At 38.0% G+C, this 13,175-nt stretch overlaps 1 protein-coding gene across 1 annotated transcript in view; it reads right to left on the bottom strand.

Moving 5' to 3' along the window:
* The window catches only part of PRKCE (protein kinase C epsilon), a 280,126-nt gene that overhangs the window by 176,621 nt on the left and 90,330 nt on the right, over positions 1-13,175 (bottom strand). The window contains exon 2 of the mRNA XM_057374126.1: positions 4,868-4,931. Within this exon, the coding sequence (XP_057230109.1) occupies positions 4,868-4,931 (64 nt within the window). The remainder of the gene's footprint in view (positions 1-4,867; positions 4,932-13,175) is intronic.

Genomic DNA, 13,175 nt, shown 5'->3' with positions numbered 1-13,175 from the left:
CTGTATATATAAAACTGACTTAGCTGAAAATTATTTTAATCATTCCTCAGGCAATTTACCTCTCTTACCCACTTGCTGGCCATCTGTTACTCCAGTTTATAAATCAAATCACTGTGTCATTGTACTAGTTAAGTTTTAAACTTTCAGCCTGCATTTGGATCTTAATCAGCTGTGTTGGAGCTTTTAAGTATTTCCCAAATAATTCAAAAAACTTTACTTATAAAACTCTGTAAGAACTAAAAGAAAAAGATGAATAAATAGATGTAAAGACAGAGCCAAAGCATGTCAACAAAACATTTAGTGAGTGCACTTCAGTATAGAAATACTGCATACGCTACAGCGACACTGAATTCATACAGAAAATCAATATGACCTTGCACAAGAAGCAGCACTGAAGAAATGAGTAAGACACCAAGTCTTGCAGATTCTTGTGTTCACTGACAGACTGATAAACACACACACACACCTTTCTCCATAGCCCAGGGAGAAGTTCAAGACAGCAGACTGAAAACCTGTGCAACCATTAGAACCAGTGTGCAAAGTAACAGAGAATAAATATGATGGATCTTTTCCAAGCTAATTCCTTCTTCCCAACACCAGCCTACTATAAGCTTTGTTTTGCTTATAACTGCATAAAACATAAAGGGGAGTCACCAAATGTTTACTTAATAGCAGAATTGACTGATTACATGCTTTGCAAGACTGACAAACTAYTCTGGTAGAATAACAACAACAGCAGCCACCCACATTTTGATTTTCCCAAAAGCAAGCTATYAGAAATGCTTATTCTCAAAGATGCTATGTGCTTGCATATGGCATAGTACATGGCTCAAAGAGCTATGCAACAAATTCCAACTCATACTACTGGACGCTGTGTCAGGTTCCAAGAAGCCACATTTGCTTTTTTGACCAAAGGGATTTGTTTTTGAAATACTCCTTAAAGTACYGAGTGGACAGTTATTTAAAAACACTTAAAGAAATCCAACTARAGTATGAAAATTATTTAAAGAAAATCATAAATAGAACTTTACTGATTAACCACTGCATTTATTTTTTGCTGTGAATAGACACCTTAGTGCATATCTACATTTGGGAAGCTTCCACTGATACAGCTGCTTCCATTCACAGAAAACAAATATAGATTTACTCTAAATGCACAGAGCTGTTTTAAATAAAGTAAATCTAGAGAAGGTAAATAACCCTGCAGATCAATTTTGGCAAAGGAAGTGTAAAGACATGACTCACAGGTGTTACAGAAATACTGCTTACATAGTTTCAAGTGGAGAACTTAAAAAATGTATTTTAAGAACTCTTTTCTCACCCTCTTCTTATGTCAACATCACCAAAATGGGATTTTGCAGAACTGWTTTGGAAGCACAATATGGAAACCTTCACATTTTAGCAGAAAAATTTAAATCCTAACTTTTGAGAATATCACCTTCTGTGTGACAAACAGTTTAATCAACATTTTCTTTTCAGTATGTGGGCTGGACAGTTCCTACTACAGAATTTACAAAAGGTTGCTAAAATAAATAGTTACTCACCATCCCTATCAGTGCAGTACAAACATTCAGAAACTATAAGCAAGGACCAAAACAGGATTAGTGTAAAAAGGTRACGATAAACACAGTCCCCTTGAGTTTGTTGCTGTTCTTGCAAGGGATTTTTATGTAGCTTGCTTTCCACTTCTCAGACTTTAGCATTTGTGTTTTCTAATCTTCTTTTTACTTCAAAGACTAGAACTGAAATGGAAGCAAGATCTAYAATTTTTTCAGAACAAATCTAAATCCCCTGAAATTGAACAATYCACTGGAAACTGCTAGTAGCAAAGCCAGCAATTCTACCATTCCTTCTATAGTTCTACATAAAAATATTGGCTGGATATTGATGTGTTAGGGTGCCTCTCAGCAACAAGGCTCTCTCTGCCTAGGGAGAGGCAGAATTACTCTTTACCTGCCTTTGTAATCTGCCAGATTTCCATCTGTTCTGCACACCTAAGCCACAGAAGTCCATGAATGATTCAGCTTAGACAAGGGGTGGAGGAGGAACAGGAACTGGGTACTTTTGTTGAGGGAAGCCAGTTTATAACAATGAACTGTCTTCATTGTTTTGCATGCAAATGCAAACAATGCAGAAGGATAAGCTATCTGGCAGTTGGGACCAGGCAGCAATTGAATTTTCAGAGGTGTATGGTAAAAACAGAGGCTTACTTTCAGTTTATATATGAATTTAATCACATAAGGGCTCACTTGGAAAATCAGAACTTTTGCCTTTTAGAGGCAGTGTAATAGAAAACAATGCTCTTTGTCCATATTAATGGATTGAACTGAACTTGACTATACTAAAAGAGAATTTGGAGATCCATCTGACAAAGGTTTTAGAAGTGCCAAAGAACTGAAGTTACGTTACTGACTGATAACTAGAAACATGCTTATATCACATAGAAGAAACAAATTTCAGTACATGGCCTTATAAGACAAGAGTGAATGGTGAATACAGAGTACATTTCTGCAAGAAATATGCAACTTGATTGCTTCCTCCAGTTAAAATTGCTGCTATGGGTATTTCTATTTTCATAAATTACCAATTTTCCCCCTCCAGAATTCCAGGTGAAATAGTGATACCCATTTGTGCAGCAYGAAAAGAAKGTACTCTTGCTATTCACAGTGAGGACTGGAGCTCAAAAACAAGATACTGGTTCACAAATTAGGTCAAGAGTGCCGATCACTTCAAACAACCCTCGCCACTCAGAAGTTATGCAATTAGTATAACTTTATGTCCCTTTTATATTCAAGAAATACTGATCAACTACAATGAACTGGCCCATTGAAATTCATAAAATACCTCTCACATACATTCTCTTTACATACATTTATATGTATACAAGCATAAAATGAAAGAAGCATTTTTTAAACACATAGATTAAGTTACTTCCCATGTGGTCWATGTGTTTCTGTTCACTACACAAGGATGCAAACAGTTGTTATGTTAAACTAGGTGCCTTATTAACATAGCTAAATATCTAAAATTAGTTAGGCCACAGCTCTAATAAAACAGTCCAATAAAAGGATTTCATGGTGTCACAAACAAATGCCACAAAAATGGTTTACAACAGTTGCACAAACCTGGTCCAATTTCCTTTGTGAGTAAAACTAACTTTCCTGGAGAATTCTGCAATACTTCTACACAACTCTTTCCCACAGTAAATTAATTGCATGGGAAAGCTCTAAAAGCATACAAGCTCTATTGCATTTTGTAAGCGGACGAACTTCTCTACATTTCTACCAAATTCACCTCAACTAAAGCCTCCTGGTCTTCCTGAGGGCTTCCCATAAGCACTTCCTAAGATGTTTTCCCCCACTGGCCAGTTTCCATTTGAGTGATCTCCTCAAATGCTAATGTAGTGACAYAGATTTCTTTCCAAGTACATTTCGAGTGTCACAGGGTAATGCACCACACAATAAAGGAGACATCAGGATAGCCGTTTTTCACTTTCCTATGTAAAAGGTTAGAAAATTTTAAACAACTTTTGAAAAAACACATAACACCATTCTTCCTGCCCTTTGACAGTTTGATACACCTGAATGCATCTTGGGATAAAAATATTGACAGTATGCTCACCTGGGTATCAATTAGCTATGACTGGAAGGTTGCAAGAACATTTGCCTGCCCTGTGACAGAATCACATCCCCAATGCCTTTAACCACATTTCAGCCCATCATTGTCATGCCAGTCAGATAGATAAGTGGAAASTACTAGTTAATTAATATTTTCTTCAATTTGCAGGAAGAATAAATAGCAAAGCATATCTTACATGGGTACAAAAAAGGCTGTAAGATAAAGTGTAAATAATAGTTTCCTTTGTCTTTAAAAATCAGAATTTATAGAAATATGTGCTTTTGCGAGCTACTGCTAGTAGCTGGTCAAAGTACAGCAATTTATGACAAAGAACAGAAAGATAAACATGCTCTTCYGCTGTTGCTCCACTGTGCCAGGCAAAATAATTTCATTTCATAGCATTTTCAGTCTCAGGTCCTGTCAGGGTTCATGTGAATCTTCTTTATGTACTGTGAACTGACGATAACCTCATTTAACTGAACTCTATGAGCTACTGGGGGAAACTGATCAAAGCTGATTGCTGGACATAATTTAAGATAATCAATCATCTAGGCCATTTTGGCAGATCAGGCAGTCACCAAGTGYATGACTAAGACACACAGATTTACTTCTTCATAAATTATCTTATTCCTACCATACATCACTTGACTCTGTTACAAGTAAGCAGCGGAAAATTATTTTTAGAATTTTTCTTAAGAATGTAATCAAYATTTCTCTTCCATATTTGGAACACGTAACTGCTGTGTCATAAAAAAGAAAACACCTCATATAATTACAATGTTTTTGTCATTACTTTACTTGAAAAAGAGAGTATTTAGTGGAAAAATACCTAACAGTAGATTAGTTTAAAAAGCAAATAAACTCCTGTCTGTCCCTCTCCTTTGCCATTTTATCCTTTCTACCTACATAATGGTTAGCATTCTTCCAAAAACTAAAGAATTCAAAAGTTTCCTCTGGAAATTAGTRCTAGTAAAATATAGTCATTTCATGACTATCCTTTTAGCTGGTATTGCTACCAGGATTGCCATCAGTGGTAATCTGCTACTGGTATTGCCATCAGTGATTAACAGGGTAAGATGAAGTGCAACTGCTCATTGACTCAAAGGCAGAGATCAAAATGTGTTCATTTTAACTTGAGCTCCTACAGATTTAAGAGGATATCAGCACACATCTCTTCTAATACTTCCATTGCAGAGACTCTCGCAGATTCCATCCGTGAAAGAGTAACATTAAATATTTAAGTCCCTACCTTCACCTGATGATCCTGAAAGGTCTATGATGACATACACTCTCCCTTCCGGCTCCAAGTCAATCTGTAATCAAGAAGAGAAAAAGAGAGAAAAAGACAAACTTAGAATGGCTCCCAAAGCAAGTGATTGCACATGAAGGAAACAAGAAGTTTCTAAACTTTACAAAGCCAAGGTGTAGGCAGGACACATTCACTACCAACAGAGCCTCTTTTTGCAAAGAGGTGTTGAGGACCCTGAACCTTCACTGGAAAAAAAAAGTGTGCATGCTTGGAAAGTTTGAACTCACTGTATTTTACATATAAAATATTTAATTTACTGTTCTGACATACATTRGCACCACTATTTTCAAGAAAGTTTAAAAGTGCTACAACTGAGTAACGTTTTTACTGTAATTTACTGAATTCAGTTATGCAAATGAGGAAAACAGCAAGACACATCAGCTCTGGTCACAGAACAGGGGAAATAAACACACACTGCTCATGCAGCCTGTTAAACTGTGTTTATAATACTCCTTTTGTATCCCACTGGGAGAAAGAAATACAAGCTTTGTCTTCTTCTCCTGAAACACAAAATTGGGGTTTTTTTCTGCACCATTCTAATAGATTTTAAGGAGTCTTAGCCAATGTGAAGATCACTTCCATTCAGCATGAAATACAGGTGTTCAGTATCAAGCTGCTGTACTTCCAAGATTTCACAGGCTATGAGAATAAGCTCCGGTAAGTTTAGGCACCACAATGAAGCGTTTATTACAGATCTTCCTGTACTTTATCACAAGCTTCATCAGCAAATCTAAACACTGCTGGATGTGAATACCTTAACGGTATACAACAAATTAAAACCAATTTTTGCTGCCACACACCTCTCAAAAATTAAACTGTAACTAAAACATAACATAATCAGTAGCTTCTACTGTAACACAGCAGCTGTCAAATGATTTCAGAGACTGATGTGACATCATGTACATTAATACTGTATTTTCAACTAATGTTTYAGTAGGAAAACCACACAGATAAAATTGCAAAGGGCCTTGTCTGCCAGGACTTGTCCTGTGTCCCATTGCTCTGAACGGCAGCAGCTGCTCAAGAAGGCGCCAGGGCAGCCCCARCCTGTCCAGGGCCAGACCCAGGCAGGGATGTGTGCTCTGCTCTCACAGCACAAACCCCAGAACCTGACCAATCTTTCTGCTGCTCTGAGGCAGCCACACGCAGAGGCTGTGGCTGGGAACARGCGCTCTCCCCTCCCTCCTCATCACGGCCTCCTCTTCCTCCATTCCTCCTGTTCTGCCCCAGCAGGGCGAGGCGGCCTCACCTCCCCTGTGCCAGCAAACCACTCTGAGCTGACCCTGTCCTGTCACAAGGGACATCAGGGCACAGCCATAGGCCACCAGCAGGTGAGAACCAGGAGACCACCGATTTACACCAATAACTTGTTGGTTTTGGATATTTGCCAGTAGATAAGGAGGGGAACCCTGGCACACCCAGTTGGGCCAGRCCCTTCCAGCCTCCATTCGAGGGCACCCTCACAGAGCCACCTGCTTTGTCTCCAGGTTTCTCTCGTCACCCAAGAGGAATTTACAGGAGAGGCACCTCTGCTTTTTCCCCCTCTTTTGGACTATGGATGCTGAATGCATCAGGGTGATGGAAGCTCCTCCTTCCACTGAGCACCTTCTCACAGAAATGCTGCTCAGTCCCTTAAGAGAGGGCTGGGAGAGGAGTTTACGGTGATGTCGTTGGACCAATGGATCAAGAAAATCATCTCAGCAGCTGTATTGTAAACAGACCAGGCAGGAAATAGTGTCAGCAAGGACAGGGGTTACTCAAGGGAGAGGAAAATAAAATCGTGGTTGTCAGGTTTTTTATAAAAAATAGTCTTGAATATTCAAAAAACACATTTTAAACAATTTCTGAATTGGCAGCATTGGGTTTTGTGGGGGAGTTTTCTTGCTTTTTGTGTTTTGTTTTAAATAAAGCRGKTGATCTTGAAATACTGCTCCATTCCCTTTGCCATTTTTAAATAAGAAAAATATTAGAAGATCAGAGGCACAGGTGCATGAATAGACTTTGATGTCTATGCTGAGGGAGGCTTTTGAAAAACTGCAATAGCACTCAACAGATGGCTGTATTAAAGACAGACATGTCTAATGCTCTGTTTGTATCAGCACTATACGCTATTTGGTTAAGCTTTCAGTAAAATACTTTATGCATTGCAAATCCCAGCATGCACGCACACACATAAAGCCCCAAAACCATCCCTGCAGAAGAATCGGGCATCTGGACGAGTTACTGGCCACCATCACAAAATCTCTGTTCTGCCCCTTTAATTGCAAACAGTATTGGAAGAAATTCAGGAAAAAGACTGGAGGCCTGAAACCAAGTTTCCATTACCCAGCAAGTGGACTGTTTCAATTTACATTTTATTAGAAATGATGCTTAGTGATTTTGAATTGGAAATTTTGCTGATGCTYGAAGAAAAATGAACTATTTATAAAAAGAAGTCTCTTTTACAAAGAAAGCATGTTTCAGTCTTCATATGTTCTAATGCTAGTAAGAATGAAATGGACATATTCTTATTTTTAGATTTATAAAATACTCACATTTCATTTCAGTGAGTACTTTCACTGACAGTCTTATCAGTCATACAAATTAGTATTTTGCCAGAAGCCAGCAGCTCAGCTGTCTCAACTCACCCTACATATGAAATGAACACCCCAACAAAAGCAGAATCCCCTAGATTGATAAGAACCCTTCTTTTCATATCAGGTCTTTCATGTATCAAGCCAAACAGAGAAAGAAAAGGACTGAGGAAATCTTAATTATTCATTTAAAATGCCTAATTTAATGCCTAGAAACTTAATGGCATAAACACCTCCAAAATAGTCAGACTACTAGAATATGCATGTTTTTTCTTTTCCATCTGCGCATTAAACTATGTGTAGACTCTGCAATTTATAAATAAGTAACAAAAGATGCATACAGCAAAATCTAAAGTTCCCATGCATTTTTCACCAAATGCCATGAAAGTTATCACAGGTGAAATGCCCTTGGACATAYGTAATCAGAAACAGAATGACTGGCCAAATTGAGCTGAACAGAACAGACATCCTTGAATGCAATGGAAATAGTTTGATCATGGCAATTCTGATTCCAACCCTTCTCCTTGACTAAAAATACTTCTCTCTGAATGCAGCCCAGCTTTTACACAGGCAGAGAGAACTTCAGAGGAGACATCTAAAAAGACATTGCTACACAAAAGGACAACAGGCAAGAAGGTGAGATGCAAAGTAGGGACGGGACAGAGAAGTTGATACAAGAGGAGCTTTGCTGTAAGAAAGACACATTGCAAAATAGGTGCCATGCACACATACATCACATTTTCCACATGCAGCAACAGATATAACAACTATTACTGAGCAGTCTTTGATCACAAAAAACATTTTATCCTGTTACTGACCCATGCTATTGCTGTGACTTTCGTTGAAATACAGTTTTAGCATGTGCAAGTAACATCAATTAAAAAAGTAATTTAAACAACTTCTATATTGTTCAAATAACAACATGTGGCAGCATATTGAGATGAGTATAATCATTGCTGGAAAGCAGCACAGATCATCAAAAACTCCAGGCCTGAATAAAACCTATTAGTAGCCTGTTTTGGGGAACAAAAGGCAACCATCCATAAAACCAGACATACTTTCAGGGGAAAAAAACCCATGTTGAAAACAAGGCCAAGCTTCAACATATTGAAGGCATTTATATAGTTTCACAGTCATTAATGGATTTTATTTTCAACACCCTTCTGAGACAGTTCCCCATCTGCAAAATGGGATACTCCCAGAGGCACYAGCTAGACTAAATGACTTGCCAGAAAGTCATACAAGAAGTCTCTGGTTAAACAAGAACTGAACTCTGGTCTCTGGAGGCCCAGACTACCCACTGGACCATTTCTCCTATTCCTCAGTTAAGCCTCACTTTGTCAAGCAGTACAAAACCTTTCTTCCAGCAGTATCAAACATTACCAAGAACTTTTTTTTTTTCTCCTTTTTTTAAACAGCTTTAATGTGCACATATTTAGGAGGCAATTTCTTTTCTTCCTCAWTCAGGTAATACTCATCAGTAAAAGCAATACCAAACAAAAAATTCTGTAAATATTTCTCTGCAGTGTTTTCAAAACATCACAATTCTTGGGCAGCTTTGGAGTAATGCAAAATGTAATCAAACAATGCTGAAGATTGTGAAAATGAGCTTTTCCTCGAGGTTTGCTTTTTACAAACTGTTAACTCCTAAGTGTTCTGAAAAACTGAGCTCTAAGCTTGGCTAGAAGYTCACCATTTTCCTCCTCTCAGGTGCAAGACATTAATTCTCACCCCTAAAATTATGGAACTTGGGTAGAATTCTCCTAGATTAAGATTTTCTGAGGAAACCAAACACTCTCTCTAATCTTGAAAGGATRAGGAAGATTAGAATATGTTATGGAAATACTTGTGTTGCATTGAGGCTTCATATTTGAATATGTATAAGATTTTACTTACAGCCTGAATAATTCCATCAGTGTTTGGGGATGTTATTTTCATTCTATTTGACAGCATCAGCACAGATTTTGCATGCTCTGTGGAGCCAGCTGGGACCTGTTGCAAGCAAGTGACAAACCACTGTCTTCAGTGGCTCAGTGCCCCATTACTAGAGGGTTTCATTTGATCATAACACAGTCCATCAGCCACTGTGTTCCAACACAAGGACGTCRCCTAAGATTTAGTGCGCCACACCCATTTAAAAGCCAACTTGTCTCAAGACAAATTTGAAGAGTCATTGACATAAATCCAGATCTGCGATAAAAAATGAGTAGACAAATGTATTTTTCATAACTGAACTACCTAACAGCACAAAGGCTGAGGAAGTTTTATTCTGATCTTCCTCAGCTAGATAGTACATGAAGCATAGCAAAACCCCTTCAAACCTAAAGCTGTTGAGGATTTTGCAACAGTATAAACTTAAATGGACTGCATAAACCACAGAAACAGAAAGAATAAATCATAAAACCTGCTTTGCACCTCCTTCTTSTGATGTTCTAGGATTATCTGATATTTGGGTAGCTTAAAGCATAAACCTCCAAGCACATGATCTGTCATTGCAGATGGTTATTTGATTCATGTCAGACCTGGGTAGTCGGTACGTTTTAACCCTTCTTGAGTTCAGCATAACAAAGTTTCTTGACACAACTTCTCTGAAAGGAGAATGGAAGAGATTGTGCTTAAAGTGCTGACAGTAAAGGCTAAAGGGGAATATATGCGTGTGTTGGTGGGGGGGGGGGGGATGTCCTCTCTGTCGTTTTTAGAGGCTTTTACCAATTTTGGCAAACATTATTTCCATGAGAAYGTGTAAGAAAATCAGAACAGTTACAATCTAATATAAAATGACTGGAAAGTCTGTGCTAGCSTTTTGTTCTTTAACCACAAGATTTTTCTTCTCCAATTTAAATAGCTAGTAGAATACCCATTTCAACTTATTTAATAGAAAATAAAACATCAACAGAGATACTTTTCAATACAGTCAAAATGACTGCAGCCCAAGTAATGTAAAAACTTTCAAATCCACCATGATGATTAGAACAGAAGCAAACTCTTGACCAAAGGAAACAGCTAGAGGTATGATTAAACTTGCAAACTTCCCCCAGCATTTACACCAGAATCCCTATCAAGCTCACCTGAAATGAGGAGGCTTGCAATAAGCTCCATAAGGTCAGCAAAATAGGTGAGAAAATGTTATTTAATAATACTATTTGAAAATTAACAATTTTATACATTACATCATTAATTAAAGGAGGTAAATTTAACTTTCAAAAGAAATTTCCCAGAAAACATACTGAGAAAACATCCCTAGAATCTCCATTTACTTTCATGATGCTTTTTGCCCACCAGCCTCTTGCTCTTCTGGCAAAGAAGGCAGGGAAATTTGGAGTCAGTACACTGCCACAATGTTCACAAATCTGCCTTTCATTATGAATGTCACATATTTGATTATTATAATTAGAGAGAAACGWAACACAGCTTGACGCATTGTAATTGACCACAACGATATACATAAAGGTTCAGAAATTTTGGCCACAGGGGATTCTACCAATTATTTACTCATACTCAAAAGTCAACAAAGAAAACATCAAGCATCTTCCATGACCTACAGAAAACATCAAACACTTTTCAGTGCCAGACACATGCACTGACATAATACAGAACAGCAGCAGAGAGGCAGAAACAAGAGTCAGCTGAAGTAACCACTGTATTCAAAAACCAATTCTAAACCAAGAACCCTTCCATTACTTAATAAAACATATACCGATACTCAGTCGTGGAGTCCTGAATCACACATGATATGACCTTGGTCTTCCATGATCTTCTGTGCCTAAGGCCTCCCAGACACCAAAGAAGGAACATTTTTGAATGTACACTGACACATGCACGTTGTGTTTGAGCACAAGCACCTCTGCACTGTCAGAAGCAACACATTCATTTTTACGTATTAGAAGGACAAACAACTTTTACAGACCAGTGTGCTGACCCCGGGGTGTTGGCTATATTTACATGTAACACACAGCAAAGCAGTACAAAGGACTGCAAAYGCATCCAGCAGCGTGACCACAGAAGGGTCACTGCATGAAACCAAGGCTCTGACTCCATGATCTGAAGAGAGGAAGAGGTTGTCCTTACTTCTTTGAAAGCTTCAGGGGGTGGAGAGTATGAACAAGGGATTGCCTATTCTTCCAGTGTTTAAGAGTTACATGGCAAACCGGTTAGGGTTTCTAAACACCTACAATCACAATTCATGACAAAGGGAAAGAATGAGAGAGAAATCTCTTTATGAGCAGAAAAGTAAGTCAAAGACCTTAAGAGATAAGGTAGCCTAGACTAGCCATTCCAGGCATTCTGCACGTGAACATATCAATGGAAACTCACTAGCATAAGTGTTTAGGACACAAGTGTGTGCCACTTTTTGGTTTATTTAACCCAGTACAGTTATTCTTGTAAATGTGTTCTGTTATTAAGTCTTATGAAGACAGGGGAATAAGCCAAACTTGTGCAGTATTTTGTCACTGTACTGAAACGGTTATCTACACCAGAAATGGAAGTTTCATTATTTTAGCTATGGTAATGAAGATAAAATACAAAGACTCTACGCAAGACCAGAGACAATATGAACTACAATGTGTAAGAGCTGGGTTTGGCTGAACAACACTCACCTAGACTTATGAGTGAACAAACAGTAAAATCACCWACTGAACAAAAGCCTGCATAAAGCCATTCACTTGAAACATCTGCTAAATGTATTTCAAGAAAGAAAAGAAACTCTTCAGAGCAAAAACACTTCCCTAAACAGATGGTTATTTGATTTAAGAATAAGGGAATTGCATTGTGTGGTAAGATCTGACCTGTAATTTCATCACAAGGCTTTTCAAAATGTATTCCTTAATGCATTGGTGCAGTGGCACTCTCCTAAGCACAGGGAAATAATGAACTGTCACATATTTAAAACATGTTTATTSTCTTGGCTTATGGGCATTTTTTAAAGTCGTACTACAGAACTGCAATCAGAAGAGAGGTTGCCTATACACCCAGCAATAAAACACTGAACAGAGTCAGGACTGCTGGCACATTCTGGTTAGCCAATTACTTCATATTAAAAACTGATAGTCTGTCAAATTATCTTACCACCGTAAATCTCAGACAACCACTTGCTCATATGCCGACGCCAAACTCATAGGTAGCACATTTGTTCAGTCTCAGGAATCACCTAAACGTGATGGTATTTGGAGTTTCTCCTAAATTACTTAAACCAGACATTTGGAGTTTCTCCTACATTACAATAATATTTCGTCTGAGTAGACACCTTTTCAACATTTTGTGCAACCATCATGAAATATGTGTCTCTGTAAAAGTAAGTACATTGACTGACTGGTAGCTTTCCTGGCTTCATAGAACAGTTTTGATGGATTGCATGCTTTTTTCCTTAATTCCTTAAGTAATTTCTGTATTTCCTTWTGTTTTTTAAGCATGACTTTTTTCATGAAGATAAAAAATTAAGATACAAAGCAACCTTACATGTTTACTGGAAAGGTATATTACTCCTCTTGTCAAAACACTCCTTTTCTGCCCTCTCCCCCTGCCAGGTATACTCTGGGAACTCAAAACAGTATATAGTAGGCAATATCCACATAGCATTTCTGTACAAAGAATAAAGGAAATAACTGCTGATTTTTAGACCTCAAACCAGGCAAATTAACAGCTGGAAGATCCAAGATTTCAGTGCAACATACTCT

This window comes from Malurus melanocephalus, unplaced genomic scaffold (genome assembly GCF_030028575.1).
Source record: "Malurus melanocephalus ecotype Western Australia unplaced genomic scaffold, MMel_1.1 scaffold_217, whole genome shotgun sequence".
NCBI lineage: Eukaryota > Metazoa > Chordata > Aves > Passeriformes > Maluridae > Malurus > Malurus melanocephalus.
This window is presented reverse-complemented; position numbering and strand designations above follow the sequence as displayed.